The sequence below is a fragment of the Epinephelus lanceolatus genome, chromosome 22 (genome assembly GCF_041903045.1).
Source record: "Epinephelus lanceolatus isolate andai-2023 chromosome 22, ASM4190304v1, whole genome shotgun sequence".
In the NCBI taxonomy this organism is placed as follows: domain Eukaryota; kingdom Metazoa; phylum Chordata; class Actinopteri; order Perciformes; family Serranidae; genus Epinephelus; species Epinephelus lanceolatus.
In genome coordinates, this window is record NC_135755.1 from 3,279,618 (window position 1) to 3,300,261 (window position 20,644).

At 40.3% G+C, this 20,644-nt stretch overlaps 1 protein-coding gene and 1 pseudogene across 1 annotated transcript; both read right to left on the reverse strand.

Annotated features, from left to right (window-relative positions):
• Window positions 1-398: 398 nt before the first annotated feature.
• LOC117245734 (uncharacterized) lies at window positions 399-4,354 on the reverse strand (annotated as a pseudogene).
• A 1,244-nt stretch (window positions 4,355-5,598) lies between these two features.
• Window positions 5,599-17,481, reverse strand: LOC144459730 (uncharacterized). Its single transcript, XM_078164300.1, has 2 exons — window positions 17,289-17,481; window positions 5,599-9,349 (listed from the first exon to the last, which is right to left on the reverse strand). The coding sequence occupies exons 1-2, from the start codon at window positions 17,379-17,381 to the stop codon at window positions 8,447-8,449; spliced, it is 996 nt and encodes a 331-aa protein (XP_078020426.1). The 5' UTR covers window positions 17,382-17,481; the 3' UTR covers window positions 5,599-8,446.
• Between the last annotated feature and the right edge of the window lie 3,163 nt (window positions 17,482-20,644).

Here is a 20,644-nt window from a genome sequence, read left to right on the forward strand (position 1 = left end):
CGAAAAAACAGCTAAAAATGTCATAGTATAGCATGTCAAAAATAGTCAGTGTAGCATGTCGAAAATAGTCATAGTATAGCATGTCAAAAATAGTCATAGTGTAGCATGTCGAAAATAGTCATAGCATAGCATGTCGAAAAAACAGCTAAAAATGTCATAGTATAGCATGTCAAAAATAGTCAGTGTAGCATGTCGAAAATACTCATAGTATAGCATGTCGAAAAAACAACTAAAAACATCATAGTATAGCATGTCAAAAATAGTCAGTGTAGCATGTCGAAAATAGTCATAGTATAGCATGTCAAAAATAGTCATAGTGTAGCATGTCGAAAATGCTCCCAAAAGTCATGGTATAGTGGACAAAATGTGAGACCATCATGGATCTGAGATTAAGAGTACTTTATTAACATGTCAAATACAAGTGTCACTGAGCTTTAAATAAATGTTTAAACAAAGTTAACAACAAAACAAGGGTACTCAGAGCGACCCAATGCAATACAATTGTGTGTGTGTGTGTGTGTGTGTGTGTGTGTGTGTGTGTGTGTGTGTGTGTGTGTGTGTGTGTGTACACCAGGTTGCCCATAAGCCTGGTTGCCCGATTAAAAAGCTGTTTCTAAGCCTGCTGATCCAGGCCTTGAGGCTGCGGTGCCACTTGCTGGACAGCAGCAGCTGAAACACTCCACGGTTGGGGTGGCTTAAGTCTTTGATGATACAGCGGATATTTTCACATATCATTCGTTGTAAATATCCTGGATGGAAGGAGGCTCACTGTAGCACCTTGCAGTTGAGGCATTGCGGTTCCCATATCATGCAGTGACGCATCCAGTCAGATGCTCCCAGTTGTGCCTCTGTTGAAAGCCCACAGGATACTGGGTCCCAAGCCCAGTGTTTTCAGCTGCCTGAGATGAAAGAGGTGTTGCAGCGCCCTTTTTATCACCTGGTGGATATACTTGTGATCAGTTCTCCGGTGACTGGCTTGTAAACGTGCATTTTTGTCTCAGCAGGATAGATGAACTGATCCAGAAACACATCTGAAACAAACCCAAGAGAATACACCATGCTGACCACCGCTCACCATCTCAACACATCATGAACAGCTCCGCCCTGCTGAGCCTCCGTCTTTATACAGGTGGAGCTCAGGAAGAAAAACTCAGCTGTCTTCTACATGTGGACAAACAGAGGACACATGTAAAACACTGGATAAGACTTCAACACATTTACATCAAATGTAAAACATATAATATGATACATAAAATTACTGAACAATCTGTTACTTAACAGGCCACAACTCTTTCAGATCATTCACAGAGGTCTGAACATCCGGCCACAGTGACAATCTTTTGTTTAACAGGCCATAAATCAAGAAAATTCTCTGCAGACTACTGGAGGGTAAAACAAAACGTCTTTGTTGCAGCTTCACCTAAATATCATTACTAGTTGAACCCTGAGATTAGAATATTTTATTACAGGAGTATCAGCAAAATTTGAGTGGATTAAAAAAAAAACATAATTAACAAAGACTAAACTGCTAAATCAAACCTGGGGTCATATTCACAATCATCCTGAGAACACTCTCACAGAGCTCCTAACTTAGCCTAACAACAATGTTTTGATGCATTAGATGTGCTGAATGTGCATATTAAGGCAGTACAGGAGGAGATGCACATTAATAATCCTCCAGGTCGGAACACGTTCTCACCACAAACCAACCGCACCAGAGTTCATTTGTAACCGGACCGAGACCACCTCTTCACACGGGTATGGTCTCTCTCCAGTGTGAAGACACCAATGTTTTTCTAGGTTACCTTGACTGCCGAAAGCTTTCCCACAATGATCACAGACGCATGGTTTTTCTCCTGTATGAGTATGCTGATGGAATTGGAAAGACCCTAATCGTGCGAAAGCTTTCCCACATTCCACACAGGTGTACGGTTTCTCTCCCGTGTGAGTGCGGTGATGACTTTTTAAGGTGCTTAACTGTGCGAAAGCTTTCCCACATTCCACACAGCTGTACGGTTTCTCCCCTGTGTGAACGCGCTCATGGAGTGTTAGTTCCGTTCGAGTTTTGAAAGCTTTATCTGTCCTGTGTGAATGAGCTGGTGGGTACGTAGAGTATTTGATGTGGTGAAAGCTTTACCACATTGTTCACAGCTGTACAGTTTCTCTCCAGTGTGTGTACGGTGGTGAACTTTCAGTCTATCTAGACTGCTGAAAGCTTTCCCACATTGGTCACAGCTGTATGGGTTCTCTCCAGTGTGTATACGTTGGTAAATTTTTAAGTGAGCTTGACTGCTGAATGCGTTCCCACATTGGTCACAGCTGTGCGGTTTCTCTCCAGTGTGAATGCCTTGATGGTTTTTTAAGTGATATTTAGTGGCGAAACCTTTCCCACATTCATCACAGCTATACGGTTTCTCTCCAGTGTGACCACGTTGGTGAACTTTTAGTCGACCTTGACTGCTGAAAGCTTTCCCACACTGGTCACAGCTTTGTAGTTTCTCTCCAGTGTGAAATCTCTCGTGCACTTTTAAAGATCCTGATGTTGAGAAGGATTTGTCACAGTGCTGACAGTGGTGGCGCTTGAGTGCTCATCTTCCTCCCGGTTTCTATAGCAACAGAGAAACAGAGAGAGATTCAGTGAGATGTCAGGGTGGAGCGAGCGATCTAAAACCATAGATAATATTTCAGTCAGGAGAGACTCATTTTCTTTAGTAAAGGAATATTAACATGTGCACAAAATAATCTGCGACATCTAAGAGAAACATACATTTTTTTTTTAGCTTTGAGAATTTTAAAACAGAGGAAGCACACGGGCAGCTGTGAAGGGGGACTGTGTGGTACCTTTTAGACGTACTTCTTTTGGACAAAATACACTGTCAGTGAAAGGAAATAAATTCTGGAATAGCTTGCCTCTCACAATAAAAGAGCGTCCCACATACAGCAACTTTAAAACTCACTTAAAACATCGGCTCTCCGAAAACCAGAGCTGTACACACTTTTAACCGCCACATATTTCATTTTTAACCAAATACTTACTGTACATTGAACATAAGTAAATGTGGACAAATGATGTCCTTGTCATCCTCCTGGGTCTTTTTTCCCCCATAATATTATTTTCTCTCTTGTATGTTGTCTTTGACACCATTAAGTGTGTCTTTTATATTCTTCTCCTTTGTCTTGTTAGAGTTTTATCATGATTGTGGCTGAGTATCAGGGTGTTGTATGAGTGCAAGTTTTTTTGTCTCTCTGTTACCTGCCCAGGGACGACAGATGAAAAGTAGCAATTGTGCTAATTCTGGCATAATTACAAGGTGAATTTTCCACACTGATGTTCATAAATATGCATTGTCCCTATCAAATAATTCTTTTTTTGATTTGTAGTTAGTCAGTCCCTCCAGGATCTCACCACAAAAAAAACTGAATTTGCAGTCATATTTTATAACAAAAATGCGATAAAATTGCAGCGTTTTTATGGGATTTTTTGGCGTGAAATTGTAGCAAATGACAAAAATTGCAAGTCGGGGGGAAAAATTATTATTTTTTTAACGACTGCCAAAAAATGAGTCACGTAATCACTTGCCATAATAATTATACAGAATATTACAAAAACAGCTGCAAATGTTTCAGTTCTCTTCTTTAGCTTTATTTAGTAAGTTTCAAAACATACACTACAATAATGTTGCAAAAAATCCTGAGTGAATGTTGTAGCTGTCAAACCAGACAATGCAACTGTAAAACATGTAAGCTACTTTCGTCTCCGCGCATCTCTAATATATATGAGGGCTTCATATGGATTCAGATCATTAGTCAGTAGGAAGTAGAGAAAGATTGTGGCAGTTAACTACACAGCAAGTCTACACCATTTTATATCGCTAACGTTAATGTTAATTCGCTAAAAGAACAACAACAAAACACAACCGTAGCGTCGCGCAACGTAAACAGACTTTCCAATTGCCCGCTAAGCCCACAATGCATTGCGGTTTTTCCACTTCCGCTACGTCACCCTTTCGAGCCCTATTGTGTTTTCCACACGCGGGAAAATACCGACCAACAAAATTATTTCCTCAGTGTTTAGAGTTAAAGATGAAAACAGGAAACACGGAGACATAAAAACCTTTTTGCTTTGTTACATTTCCTTTCTCCAGATGTGATGTGGAACCAGAGAATGAGCGGATGATCCACGGAGCCTCGAGACTCTTCCTCGTGTCTTTAGTGTGGCTGCTGTCAAGCCCTTTTTATCCATGACGTCATCAACACTCACCTCAACATCGCTGCTATCAGAGGACGAGCCTGCTGCTTGTCTTCTCCGGACCTTGTTGCTCCGGTGCTCCGGGTTCTGCTTGTCCTCCTCCATTCCGCTCCTCTACTGCTCCTCCTGCTCCTCCTGCTCCTCCTCTCTCATGGACTCTGATGTCCTGCTTCTGATCTCGGCTGACTTCTTCTTCTTCAACTTTTTCCTGCTTCTTCTTCTTTGAGGTTTATTGGCGGTTGGCAAACAACGTCATGTGGCATTACCGCCACCTACTGGTGCGGAGTGTGGACTGAAATGTCTAATAATCCAGTTTATAATAATAAATAAATTTGAAAAAACAACAACAAAAACTCATGTCTTCTCAATCCTAATAATTTCTTTTAGATAATAAATAGTAATCAGATTAATTCCCTGAGTTCTTCTGTAAAATATCTTTTCAGGTTTTGAATCAGTCGCTTTCTTTCATCTTCATATTTCTGACAGTACATAACAGGCTGTACTGTCTCTTCTTACCCACAGTGATCACATCTCTGTATTATGTTTGCATATTTTGAACAGTAAATCCAGGTCTTGATATTATTATTTCTTCTCTCTTTGTACGTCTCATTTCTCTGAATCCCCTTTGAATTCTGTCAACCCTTTAAAACCTGGAGTGACATCACAAAAACGTCCAAATATTGCAAATAAATAAATAAATACATGAATTAATTAATATAGAAATTTATTTTTAAAAAAGAATGGGGAAAACTATAATCATAATTATCATTATTCTTACATTTTAAAATTGTGTTACAGAATTATTAGAATTCTTAATTTAATTTAATATTTTTTTTATGAGCACTCCTTCCAGCTCATTTCCTTGTTTTGTTTTTTCTTAACAAATTTTCTTGTTTTTAATTTTCTTTTTTCTCATTCTTGCTATTTTGGGGGGGTAATTTCTTCTTTCATTGCTCATCGCCTTCATCCCATGTTTGTTAAAGAAATCAAGCCAATTCTAAACCACCGTCCTTTCCTCTCTTCCTCCCAGTGCTTCCCCACCTTTCCTTCAGTCTCTGTTTAATCAAACTCCTGATTTCTGTTGTTTTTTTCTCTGGAGCTAAGTGTCGTATCAATACAGTTATTTTTTTGTGGTCTTCTCTGCTCCCTTATCTGCCATTTTATGTCCTTTCATACCAACGTGCAGCAGTTACTGTTGCTATGGCAGCAGAAAATAATAATAATGGAAACACTACTTTGAAGTTGACAAGGAACTTCATAATGAGAAACTGAGTGATGGTGTTGTTGTCATGGCAACACGCTGCCTTACATTAGTGTAAATAATAAATGTTAATGCTGAGGAGGCCGATCACAACAGCTCAACAAACACTGACAGATGGAAAGAGTTTGAGATGACGAGTCAGAGCGTCTCTTTGTGTCCAACATTAAAAACAGCTCTGATTATTACAGCAGAGACCCTGACAGGAAACAAGTCCAACAGCAACAATCACATTTGCTGACACAACAGGATGTAAACAGGCGTTACAGTGAAACCAAAGAATGAACACGCTATAGACCAAATCACAATTTTTATTTACAAGAACTTGCAGAGAGAAAATCTTCGCGTTACAAACATTAAAATCATCCAGCGCTGAGCAAACTTTGCCTCAGTGAGTTTGTTTTAGCCACATAAAAAGGCCCATACAAAAAAATACATTATCAGTTTACGCATACGTTATATTTAGGATATTTTCACCACTCTTTATGTGTCTAGTAAATTATTTCTTTGTTGTAACTATGCTTCTTGCTCATAGGTGATTGGCACCTGATTGTCAGCACATGAGGGTACCAGAAGCTCAAAACAAGAGTCAATAGCAAAAAAAAAAAACAAAGAAGCTGTTTGGCATTGGCAGAGAAGATTTGGCAAATCTTTCATGGGCACAACCCACATACTCAGCTCTGCTGCTCATCCCACAAATGCATGTTCCTTACAAATGTGGCACCATTTAAAAGGGAAATAAACAGACTTTCGAACGGTTTCCAAGATTTACTGCCAAGAAGCTTTGTTACAACAAAGAAATAATCTGCCAAACACAAATTTCCTGACTTTTTGTGCTTAGTTTATGTTGTATTTTTATGGCTGCAGCGTGTGTGAAGAGCCATAGATAAATTTCCTACTTTGTGGAACAATAAAGTTTATCTTCAATCGAAATCTTTACCTTGCAGTCGGACAGTCTTTTCCGATGGATGTCTGAAGCCGTTAAATCAAAGTCACCAGACTCATTTTATGTAGCAGAGCACAGAGTTGCTGCCTCATTTAGTGAGTGTGTGAGGTAAAGCTGAGCAAATATTCAAACATAGCGTACACTCACACTGATACTGAGTTTTTCAGGTGGCCAAAATCTGTTTTGCTGCAGCTCCGTCCACAACAGTCCAGACACTTCTGTGTCTGTAGATTCAGTTTATCAAAGATGAGAACAACAAAGAACATAAAATAATCACAACAGAAACATCAGACATGTCGGATCACTGTGTTACAGCTGAAACAAGTTTGCTGTTCAAATCAGTTGCCAGTAGGAGTGGGCGGATCGATCCCAAAAATATTGATTCTCTCGATACTACATTTTAATTTTGGAGATCGATCCTAGCGTCAACAGGATTGATACAAAAAAAGGAAACAGTTCCTCCAGTCTTCATCGTACCAATTTGTATTTCAAGAGTCAAACTGTCTGTGCAAACAACATTCTGTTGTCCAGAACACATCTAGTGCATGTACTCTTTGCTTCTCTGCTGCTGTTGTGTTGTCTGCAGACCCAGCAGCGTCTTCTTGGGTTTCACTTTCACCCGATGTCTGCAGCAGCTTCCTGTTTGCTGCTGTTGTTGGACTTTCCTCAGTGCAGAATCTTTAAAGTCCAACTTGGTCTGAAACATTTACACATGTTTTCACAGTCTGTGCAGCCCTGCAACTGAGATTTCTAAAAATCCAGACTTGAGTCTAAATCTGTATTTGTTCTGTGTGTGTGTCATCCTTTCCTAAGTTGTTACTCAATTTTCTACATACACACTGAAACATGAAGTTAGAGCCTGAAGCTTCAGAACCCTGAGACTGAGTGGAGATAACTAGCGTGGTCGTATCACTTCTTTCTTCTTTCTGCTGACGGGCTGAATAAACTACAGAGTGGATGTGCTGCAGATTTTCACAGAGTCTAATGGAGACTGTGTTCAAGGACCTCGCCTGGTTTAATGAGGCAGCATCACTTTAATAATAATGATGCTCAGAGCTCAGAAGACTTTGGTGTCCTGATGTCATCAACAGGAGCAAACAGTCTGAGCTGGAAACCTGAACATTGTGGAGGGGTTTTCATGTCCCGGTGATACTGGGAGCTGTGGTGTCCCAGCTGTTGCTCCTGGTCAGGTCTTGAGAGGCAAAGTGGTCCAAGGGGAGGGGCCAGACTAACAGTGAGTCAACAGACCCTGATGGATCAGACCTGGAGCACCTCGCCCTGACAACACAAACAGAGCCCCCTTCTGGAGGCAGGCTAGAGAGGGAAGCTGCACACGGGACCAAAAATCAGTCAAGTCACTAAACATTTCATTCAGCATGTTGAGTCAGCGTCTGAGACTGCAGAGCCTGTCTGTGACAGAGGTCTCAGGCTGATGCAAATACTTTGATCACAGTCATGGTAAGAGGCATCACTATCAGTTTTCAAATGCTTATTTGGTCAATCAGCCTATATATATCTACATGGACTTGACTCATGGGGCTCTGTGGGGCACAGTCCCAAAAATCAACATGGAGTCACCATCCTGTGGGCTCACCAGTCGCAGAGATACGCTTCAGGGTCGGGTGCATTGTGAGCCGCAACATTGCCCCGGACAGTTGCATGATTGATTTTGAAAAGTTTGTGGTCAGCTCTCACACATGGGAGTCCTACAGGGAGGAATCTGGTGGTCCAACATAGGGTTACAGTTGAAATAAAAAACAGATAAAAAATAATCAAAGACAAAAGTAAGACATCAACACAGCTATCAGGGCATGGGGAGGAAGCAGTAGGAAGATGTTTGCCTGGCCCTGAAAATGTCCAAAACAATGCAGGGTAAACACATTTGTGGGCTTTAATGTCACTACCAACATTGGTCACATCAGGACGGGTTCTCTCTGGTGTGAACACGTTGGTGGATTTTTAGGTCATACCATTCGATACAAGCTTTTCCACACTAGTCACAGCTGTACAGGTTCTCTCCTGCATGCCGGCATTGATGGGTTCTCAAAGTACTGCACCGGGCAAATAATCTTCCACATTGGTCACACCAGTACGGTTTCTCTCCTGTGTGAATGCGTTGGTGTTTTTTTAAGGCTTCTGACAATGCAAAGGCTTTGCCACATTGATCACAGCTGTGTGGTTTCTCTCCTGTGTGAATACGTTGGTGGTTTTTTAAGACCCATGACTGTGCAAAGGCTTTGCCACATTGATCACAGCTGTATGGTTTCTCTCCTGTGTGAATACGTTGGTGGTTTTTTAAGACCCATGACTGTGCAAAGGTTTTGCCACATTGATCACAGCTGTATGGTTTCTCTCCTGTGTGAATACGTTTGTGTTTTTTTAAGGCTCCTAACACTACAAAGGCTTTGCCACATTGATCACAGCTGTACGGTTTCTCTCCTGTGTGAATACGTTGATGTTTTTTTAAGCCTTCTGACAATGCAAAGGCTTTGCCACATTGATCACAGCTGTACGGTTTCTCTCCTGTGTGAATACGTTGGTGTTTTTTTAAGGCTCCTGACAATGCAAAGGCTTTGCCACATTGATCACAGCTGTACGGTTTCTCTCCTATGTGACTGCGTTGATGGGTTTTCAAGGCATCTGAGCTTGTGAAAGCTTTGCCACATTGATCACAGCTGTACGGTTTCTTTCCTGTGTGAATTCTTTGGTGAATTTCAAGGGACGTGCATTGCAACTTCTCTGCAGTGTGAACACGGTGGTGATTTTTTAAGCTATGTTGGTTGCAGCTGTATGGTTTCTCTCCAGTTTGAACTCTTTGATGAATTTTTAAAGATCCAGATGTTGTGAAGGATTTGTCACGGTGGTGACGTATAAGTTCCTCTCTTCCTCTCTGTTCCTATAGCAACAAACAGAAAAAGAGTTCATGAGTTGTCACGGTGCAGCCAGCCAACTAAAACCATAAATAACATTGAAAGCATGTCTGCCAAACATAACCCACAATGTCTGACTAATGCATTACCACCAACAAATGTTATGATAAATAACTTACAGAATAGTTTTTATTTAGGTTTTGACTTTTTGATAGGAATTGATACCAATACTACTTATCAATGCGACTCTCACTGATACTTCTCTCCATAATTTAGTGGTTTAGTGGTTTTGGGTTGGACCTGAGATTCTTGACTTGTGCTCATGTCTCCCCCATGACTGTACAGGCTAACCGCCACACCAAAGTCTTTTCTCATTTTCTTTAAATATTTATCAGTTACTTTTCATAACCCACATAAACCATTTGTCATAAATCAGATCCACTGCACAGCACTTATTCAGAAAGACAATGTGGCTCTTAAAGCTGGTCCCCCTGTTGCTCCCATTATTTCCTTCTTCCAAAACAGTGGTGAAGAACACCAGCAGTTAATGTCAGGAGTTGCGTTTCCATTTAAACAAAATTATTATGATTGCTGTGCCAAATTAATCCGAGCACACTAGGGCTGCCACGGTGTGAGATTTTCATGGTACGATTACTGTCTAAAAATATATTGCGTTTCAGAGTACATCGCTTGGGAAAGTAGAATGACGCCACTACCAACAAAATGCCCAGACCAATAATCATACAGTTTGCAATGCCAACTATTTGAGATGAGATATGGAAAAAATCAAGAGAGGCGAGAGTCTGCAAAGAGATGAACATTCAGTTCAAGGAGGACTTTTCAAAGGAGGATCGTGAAGCCCCGGCTAAGCTGTGGCCCAAGGTGCAAGAAGCCAGAAGAAATGGGAAAAGAGCCTTTCTCAAAGAAGGCTACGCACTCATTGAGGGACACAGAATTGACCCATAACTGATATTTTCAGCAAGGTAATATTCAAGCACTTTGTCAAAATATACATGGTTTCATTACAAGTATATTTGATGAGAATTTAAACTGATGAATACTTCATAAGACAAAATTTAAAGCCCAATAAGTTGCTATGGTTATGTTCTAAGGGCAACATATTTCATTCCTGCATTATAAGCAAGTTAAAGACATATCGAAAACACTTACATTATAGACCTCTTTTGAGTAGCTATACGTCATGATTACGTCACAGCGTTAGCTGGAGGCAAAACAAAGGGGAGTTGGGCACACAAGAACTGCCAGAATATCAAACCGGACCATCTTGGACCAAAATGTCATCTTGCTGTGTTGTTGGGTGCCAAAATCGAAGGAGTACTTGCTCAAACTTGAAATTCTATCGTATACCAGCTGTCACTGCCAGTCAAAACAAACAAAGACAACTTTGGTTAAATGCGATAAGGCGAAAGGACTGGACTGAGACCATCATCAACAATGCCCGTGTCTGCAGCGCACACTTCATATCAGGTAAGTTAAGGTAATCTAAATTACTATTTCCTTTGTAGGTATTGACATGTGTCATGGCTTGTAATCTGTGTGAGGAATAGGTGATTTCTCTCGAAACTAACGTTAGCTAACAGTTAACTCTTAGCGCATCAACTGCAGATTGCTTGGTTATTGCTAGCTAGCTAACTTACGTGGTAACGTTCCACCACCACATAACGTTACAGCTAACATTAGCTAATGATAAAATTAACTTTCTAAGTAACTAGCTAGCCCCCACTAACGTTAGAAAATAACGTTAGCAGTAACTACCTAACCAACCAAGCCATCTGCAATAATGCGCTATGAGTTAACATTAACGTACTTTCTGATTAACGTTAGGTGAGAATGAGTAATCTTGACACATCCACACTAACGTTACGACTTCATTAGCTAACGTTAGTTGTATGTCAGCAGGTGTGTATCCGAAAAGCTGCATTAGCTACTAGCCCACACTAGTAGCAGCTAGCAGATACTTGAATATCAAGCTTAAATGACATCTTATTTTGTAGGAGAGCCTTCTATGGATAAAGACAGCCCAGACTTGATTCCCTCTGTGTTCTCTTATGGACGGCAGAGTGACAGGCCTGCAGAAAAGCTGGCAAGGTAAGCCAACTGAGGTTTCTAACTGTGGCAACTATTATGTTTTTTTAATTCTTATTTGCAGGTTTCTTCACTAGTCTCTGTTTTTTGCCCTGTATTTTTCTAAGGTTGGAAAGGAAAAGGAAAAGGGAAGCTCGGACAGAGGAGGAGGAGGAGGAGGAGGCTCCTTGCCATGGTAAGTACATTTAAATTCTGTTTTATGTATTGTATTGTATATTTTCTTTTTCAGATGTCATGCAGTATTATTAGACTGCTTTCGCACTTATCTTTGTTTTCACAAATGTCTTCCAGGTGAAGATGTTCCAATGATACCAGAGGAACTAGTGGAAGAAGCTGAGGCTATGGTCCCACACGAAGAGTACAACAGTCTCAGTCAAAAGTATGAGCAACTCAGTACTGAATATGTTAACTTGAGGAGTGACTTTTACAGACTCAGAGAGGAGAACGCCAGATTAAAAGAGAAGCTTCAACAATCACGCTTCTCATTTTCCACAGTCAAAGACAATGCTGTACACTTTCTATTTCCCACAGGGCTAACATTAGTAATGTTCAACTGGTTAATGACAAAAATAACAGATGGTGTGCAGACGCTAACTACAAGTCTCGCCCTGACGCTGGAAGATCATTTATTAGTGGTCCTTATGAAAGATATTGCATATAGGTGCAAAGTTTCTGAAAGTACAGTATCAAGCATTCTAAGATCCTGGTTGCCTGTAATGGCAAACATATTGAAATCTATTATGAAGTGGCCAACTAAGGGTGCTGTCCTTAAAAATATGCCAAAAAGTTTCAGGCGGCATTTCAAGAGATGCCGGTGTATAATTGACTGTACAGAGATTTTCATAGAGAGACCTTCTAACTTGACTGCTAGAGCTCAGACCTGGTCTAATTACAAACACAATAACACAGTTAAGTATCTGGTAGGAATAACGCTTGCAGGGGCAGTCTCATTCCTGTCCCCAGGCTGGGGTGGGAGGGTGTCAGATAAGCAAATAACACTTGAATCAGGATTTTTACAGCTGTTGGAGACAAAAGATGAACTGGCTGCATATGGTGCCACCTTGCGCATACCAAGTTTCACTAAAGAAGAGTCAGTTACCTGCTTGTGAAGTAGATTCGTCAAGACAACTGTCTCGTGTTAGAATACACGTAGAGAGAGTTATAAGCAGATGGAAGAGTTTCAAAATATTGCATTCTGTCATTCCAATTTCCCAAGTTAGTCTCTTGGATGACATGGTCATTGTGTGTGGTGCTCTTACCAATCTCTGCAAGCCTGTAGTGCCCAGAAAAGAAAAAGTGTGATGTGTATGAAACTGTGTCAATGAACTATACATGCTTTTCTACTCCGCTCATTTAGACATGTTTTTTGTGATATCAATTGCGATGTGATTGCTTGCAATTAGAATTGAAGAACACTGAAAGAATCAAATAAAAGTCCCAAAATCTAATCAGTATTTGGTGTTTTTACTTATAGCAAATAGCTCTCCTTTAAATGTCTCTGTATTCCAATGACAGTTAATGTATTACAAGTAATATATACAGGAGTTATAGTTTATAACAACAATGGCTGTTACATCAGTCTTGAAATAATACCTTAGCCAGCACATTGAATGTTTCACATTTATTTTATCTTCCCCCTCCAGTGGCTGTAAAAGGTATTTTTACAATAGAAACATCAACATACATGTCTGTTCATATAACAATGTCTAGCTGTTAAGATGGATACAGGTGGATTGGGTGTACAGTATTCATTTACACAGGCTGCAGTGTCAATTCTGTAGCCTCCTCTTCACTTGTGCACAAGTATAATGGAAGACGTGTTTGCAGATAACACACTCAATCATTTTTCCAAACTTTGGCTTCTCGCATGTCTTGCAAAATACTGCTGGTTGGAGGGCAGGATCTTGGCTACGAGTTAGTTCTGGCAGAATACAAGATATATAACATAGTTTTGCCTTAGGTAAAGCCGTCTGCAAGGGCTGTTCGTCTCTTGGGATGTGATTTATAACTAGCTCTCGAGTTGTCCACACAACAAAAATCACAATACTGGACATTGCAGACAAACATATGGAGTTGGACCTGGTGGTAATAAGGATGTGTCTTCTTTAAATGGAATGTTTGGTCAAGGCAGAAATCTTCACTGACAGTGGCATGGACACTTAATTTCCGCAACCCCTTCCCCACAACACTCACATTCTCCTTTACCATCTGGAGATGTGCCGAGGTGTGGTTCATCATGTCGTATCACAAAACCACAGAGGCTAACCTTTACATTTTGATGGGTTTTTTTTACCTCTTTGATGTAGCACTGCCTAGCTGTTTCCTCCTTCTCTCTTCCCCACACAACTACTGGAACCTCTATGTTGCTGTCATTATAGTGCATGATTTTCTCCAGGGTGGATTTGGATAAGTAGTCACCTATACATACACTATAAAATGTTGTGCTGGTAATCCTGCCAGCCCTGTGAGTGTACCAGTCGTTGGACTTTGCCTGCTGTTTTGTTGTGGCTTCCAGTCTCTTACACTGGTCAGGGTGGATGTGTCTTTTCATGTTGAGATAGGCCTCCTCACATTTCTCTCTTAAGTCCACTGGTGTCTGCTGTCTGAACGTGGGCTCGTACATGGCAGTGACTGGCTCTGGCAGCTCTGGAGGATCCACAGCATCCCCAGACTCCGATGCTGTGTCAGTGTCGCTGTTCTCCATGCTGGTGAGAACGGCAGCCTCAGGGGCAATCACACGGAGTTCTTGGATGTCTTCAGCTGTGAGTTCTAGAGGAAGGAAATAAGACAACAATATTTAACACACATTCTCTTGGATAATTGGCATCCAGTGAAATAATTATGCAATCATGTGAACGTGACAGGTAAGTGAGCAGTAGAGTACTTGTGTGTTAATGGATCAATCATGTGAGAGAAATGAAAATAGATCAAGTGTTCTATTTATTCTGTTGAAGTATTTGTTATATACTGTTCTATACTATACTGGTGCATGCCTCTAGCACTGCTCCTAAAGCTCCTGACTTTGGCTGGGGCTGCTGTCATCTGGCTTGTTGTAGGCCTCTGGAAGTTGATGTCCCTAAGCCTTGCTGGTTTGACCTCTCTCCTTGTCTCTTTCCAGAGGCAGACTCCTGATGTGACTGCTGGCGGCTCTGTTCTCCCCATCCTAACATACAGCTCCACCTTAAATAGTATCCCTGCTGCATGGCTGCAACAAGACCCTAGGCTGCCATGTCACATAGAAAAATGAAATTGAGCGATGACATGTTGCTAATCTCTTAACAACACAGGCATAGCTAACATTTGTAGTTAACTGTAATGGTTGTTAAACATTTTGCAGTTTCATATGGTATATATCATAACAAAATGGCAGTGTCGTTAGCTAGCTTAATGGGTGACAAACACTTTAAGATATGAGGTGTAGGTTACTTACCCAGCCATGCAAGTGCAGTTCGCCGTGAAGACGTAGCTGTTTCTTCTATTTACAATAACCCAAGCCTGGTATATGGTTGTCTTCTGGCCTTGCCGCTGGCTAGGTAGAACTTCAGCTTGCACAACACAAAACTCATCATTTAAATCTTTGTATTCCAAGTGCTGTACGTGACCACTAATGACAAAGTTATAGGCATCTAAAGATCCAAACGCCCTCAGTTTCTCTTTAGTATATACGCTTGGTTTCTCTATCAAGTACGTGTAAATGTCTGGCCATTCTACCGTTGGTAATCCTGTCACATCGTCCATCCACTGAGTGAGGAGTACGGGTCAGCCAATCTGGTCCCATCGGTTAAAGTAACACTCGCAGTAATGGACAGTGAGTGATCGCACATACTCCGACAAACTTTCCTGTTCTTGAGCCATAGTGTGCTAAAATGTTAAATGTTTTCCTTTGCTAAAATAGATATAAAAGTAGCTAGCTAGCCGCTGCGTCGGCTAACGTGTTCTTTTTGCCTCCACCGACGCTCCGCCCACAAAAATACGTCATCGTGTTTACAAACGCCAAAGGGGTCTATAGATTATGTCTATTTCTTTTTTATCTTTGAATGTTAAAAACAGTGTTAAGCGCCGATGCGCTGCTGGTTCTGCCAGCCTGAATAGAATATAATGTCTATAGGCTTACTGTCGTGTACCGCCTTGTAGACTGAGCTGAGTAGTGATGCGCGGGTCGACCCGCAAATGGACCTGCGGGTCGGGCAGCAGTGATCGTCTGTTAAATCGCTCTGTGAATGATATTTTAACATTATTGGCTATTACTGTCATGGCGTCCGACGGTACTGATGCGTTGAGCAGGTGACAAACCGCGGCCATTTTCAAAACACGCTCCAAAAGAAACTTGTTGAAACTTTAAACAATAATTTATTGTACAAAACGGGGGAAACAAACGTTGACAAAAACGGTTCCATAATTCATATTAAATTCAAAAAGTAATAATAATAATAAACAGCTACAAATTAGAGGGAATAGTGATAAAGTGGTAAAACTTGGCATTGATCCACAGCATCAGACGGATGCGCTCAAGCATGCCGTGCGCACAAGCTTAGTTGGTAGGCGATACTATATTTTCACATTTTTAACAATGCAATTTAAAAGTTTTGATTTTTATGGATAACCTACATTTACCAACAACAAAAAGACTACATTTAGCACCAAAAAATATGTAAACCAAAAAAGTAAATAAACTAAATTAAAAAACGAATATCCGAATATTTGGGTACAGCCCTATTGCAGAACTGGGTAAACTTGTGAATGATTGGAAAATAACCTACATACCTATATACCCATAATTTCACACCACATGGCTCCACCTTGTGGAATAATAGAACCATTACAATTAGTAAGAAAACCTTGTTTAAAAAAGAATGGTATGAGAAAAAAGTGCTATATGTTGTTGACTTGATGGATGAGCATGGCCATTTTAATCAATGTGATTCATTTGTAGAAAAGTTTCATTTAAAATGCTCCGTCAGAGAGTTCAGTCCAATTTGTAAAGCCATTCCGCTTCCTTTGAAACACATGACACAAAGCACTCTTACATATTCACATGTGGTTATTAAGTTGCCTGAAATAAAGATTGGTGAAGTGTATGTTGGTGAGAAGAAATGTAATAACAAAGTCATTGCTAATGAAATGCAAATTGTTTTCTGATTTTTTGAAGTAAGAATAATCCATAACGGGAACATTTTAATGAATAAATGTTTCCATTATCTTAAATGGCCAATTTCACCAAATTTAATGACGTTCACTTTAGAATTGTAAACAATGTTTATCCAGCTGCTGAAACTTTACCACAAAGATTTCATTTTCAAGTAAACCCTTATGTGTATTTTGTTCAAGAGAACCCGAAACTATTGAGCATTTATTTTTATCATGGGTAAATATCATATACACCATTGCAAATGGAAAAACTGTAAAGCCTCCATATTTTGCTTTAAAAATGAACTGAAGAATTATTTATCGTCCATTAAGATATGATTTAAAAATAATCAGTCCCTTAAAGACCTGTATGAAGTCATGTTTAAGTCTCTTACATTTTCATTTCATCCTTGCTGCTGTTCATTTTCTTTAAATCTCCAACGAGCCCATTGTTTCTTCTGCGAGCTCTCGCGAGAACATGCGACGCACTGCGCGGGAAAATACCCTGCAACACAGACCGTCTCAAGTGTTTCTTTACTCTGAGTGAGTTAAAGATGAAAACAGGAAACACGGAGACATAAAAACCTTTTTGCTTTGTTACATTTCCTTTCTCCAGATGTGATGTGGAACCAGAGAATGAGCGGATGATCCACGGAGCCTCGAGACTCTTCCTCGTGTCTTTAGTGTGGCTGCTGTCAAGCCCTTTTTATCCATGACGTCATCAACACTCACCTCAACATCGCTGCTATCAGAGGACGAGCCTGCTGCTTGTCTTCTCCGGACCTTGTTGCTCCGGTGCTCCGGGTTCTGCTTGTCCTCCTCCATTCCGCTCCTCTACTGCTCCTCCTGCTCCTCCTCTCTCATGGACTCTGATGTCCTGGGCTGAGTCTTAAGAAGCCTTCCTGTTATAAGCCCCGCCCCTCTTAGTTACTGTTGCTAAGGAAGAAGATTTCCCGCCAGGAAGTAATGAGTTCTTTTCAAGTTGCTTGAATAGAAAAGTTGAATGGGGGATCTATAGAACTTTAGGGACTGTTCTTTATTTATCAGAGGAAGGGGTGACTGGGTGCAACTTTTTTTTTTACCCTCCCTGAAGCTCCAAATATTTTTCCTCGAGCCTCCCTGAGTTACTGGGGGAAAATCCACCAACCTCCCTCCACCATATAATAGATTTTTATAACTTAGCTTTTGATGTGTGAAAGTTAAAAGTTGAAGACAGAAACCTGGAGTTGAAAAAAAAGCCTCAGTTTAATTAACAGTTCGTACAAACAGTTTATTCAATATCACTATTTCAAGCTCACATTTATTTACTTAAATGTTTTTACAGAAGCATTTGTCACACGTGATGCGTCCAATTACAGTCGGAAATTTGAAAATCTAACAATGATTTCTGTTTTTACAGTTTCTGGCTGATAAATGGTGTCATTTTGGTGAATATTGTGTTTTTAATTTTGTTTTGCTTTCACAAAACTGTTTTCTTTACTACACGATCACATTTTTTGGCACCCTGTACCATGTCATTTTTGGGCATACTACACTGTGACTTTTATTTTGACATACTATACTATGACTTTTGTTTTTAGCGTGCTGTACTTAAACATTTTTGGCATACTAAGATTTTTTGCCATATTCTTTGACTTTTCTCTTACATATTATTTTATGATACATAAATACCACACTATGACATTTTTATGTACTATACTCTCAAGGCAATTGAATCAAACGCAACTGGAATTAGTTTTGTCTTAGAAGACGTTTCACCTCTTATCCAAGAGGCTTCGTCAGTTCATGCTTGTCTGACTAGGCTGGAACTAAAAAACAAGTCTTTACAAGATCAGTGATGTCACTGGTTCGTTAGTGCTCCAATGGTGTCTCAATGACGGTCGTTGAAACTCCTGCTGCAACGGTGGTCGTTGGACTCGTTAGAGTCACATGAGGCCATTTGTGAACGACCATTGTTTTTAGAGGTTAAGCTGTTAAGTCTCCTGGGCAAGGATGAAAGGACAGCATTATAGGTGGGGGATAGGTGGTGTCACAGACCTCCTCCTCTGTTGAGAGATGGTTTTTCCAATTTCACATAGATGGCTTCTTTTACACCTCTTTCAAACCATCTGTCTTCCCTGTCCAAAATGTGCACGGTGCTGTCTTCAAAGGAGTGTGCTTTCTTCTTGAGGTGTAAATAGACAGCTGAGTCTTGCCCTGACGAGTTAGCCCTTCTGTGTCGGGCCATGCGTTTGTTTAGTGGTTGTTTTGTTTCACCAATGTACAAGTCTGGGCATTCCTCGCTGCATTGGACAGCGTACACCAGGTTGCTCTTCTGGGTGTGTGGTGTACGGTCTTTTGGATGTACCAGTCTTTGTCTGAGTGTGTTACTGGGTTTGAAATACACAGGGATGTGGTGTTTGTTGAAGATCCTCCTGAGTTTTTCAGATACCTGTTGTGGAAATTCTCTGCTGCTGGTGAATAATGAAAGAGAGACTTCTGCCGGCCGACAAGGTTTTTATTTTCTTTGCAAAGAAAAGGTCAATTAGCACACAAGCTGCCAAAATGTAGAAAGACCCCGAGCATGGGGAAAGCTTAAAGATTTATACCTTAGGACCGCCTCTTACGGTGTGTTTCACACTCTTGTGTCCGCAGCAGGGAGCGGCGCCCCTACGCATTGTTTTCACACTCTTTCGTCTGCTGCAAGTATTGACTCCGACCCCCTAGGGTGTGTTTCACACCTGGAGTATCCTGCAGCATTTTGTATCTAGGTGGGAGGTTAAGAGGTCTAGACATCTGTGTATTTGAAAACACAAAGAACACACAAAGAAAATGAAACTACAACTACATACCCCAGACAGTGGGGTATCTGAAAAACAGTGCTGCTGTTGTGGTCCTGCCAGATGCCTCCTGCTGCTGCTGTTATCATTAGTCATACTTCTACTGTTATTATACACATATGATTATTGTCACATATGTATACTATCAGATATTAATATATACTTTCAACATATTATAACACAATAGCCAGAATTATAATTATAATATTATTACTTTCATTAATGTTGTTGTAAGCTACTGTCATTACCGTCTGTCCTGCATCTCTCTCTCTCTGTCTCTCTCTTTTTGTCTCATTGTGTCATGCGGATTACTGTTAATTTATCATGTTGATCTGTTCTGTACGACATCTAGTGCACGTCTGTCCGTCCTTGAAGGGGGATCCCTCCTCAGTTGCTCTTCCTGAGGTTTCTACCGTTTTTTCCCCGTTAAAGGGTTTTTTTGGGGAGTTTTTCCTGATCAGCTGTGAGGGTCATAAGGACAGAGGGATGTCGTATGCTGTAAAGCCCTGTGAGGCAAATTGTGATTTGTGATATTGGGCTTTATAAATAAAATTGAAATTGAATTGACTTGACACTAATACTCACTGTATGACATTAACATAAAACAATGAATGCACATTACTTATTGCTGATTATTTAAAAAAAAAGAAAAACAGCTCATAGAAAGACTGCGTGCTCTTACTTTGACATGCGATGATAACGTCATCAGCTGGATGATCACGTGCTATCTGAAAATGGCAGAGTGATACGAGTGCATTTTTTTTCAGACCGGCGGAAAGTTTGTTTCAAAACTCTGCGCATGTAAAAAGCAAATCCACACGCGTAGAACTGAGATCCACAAATGTTTTTTCGATTCACAAATAAAAACTGAGTTCACAAATGCCTGTTCGAAAGTTGTAAATGTTAGGAAGATATTTACAAATGCTTTTTATTTATTTGCAAATTAATTCAATGTATTCACAAATATTTTTTTATTTGTGGAATGTGTTTGTGTATTTGCAGATCTGTTCTGTTATTCCACTACAGAAGAGACCTGATGATCCCCTAAAATAAGTGGGAAAAAAGTGGATATATCGATATTGGTATTGGCCAAATAAGCTGTTTTATATTGGCATGTTGGATATTGGCAAAAAATCCAATATGGTGTATCCCTACTTTTTGTTTTATCTACAATAAATTATTCATTTTATCATCACATGGTCTGATGGAATCTTTTTTTTTGACTTTGCTTCTTTTTATCATGTCCACACATAATCATCTCTTCCACAT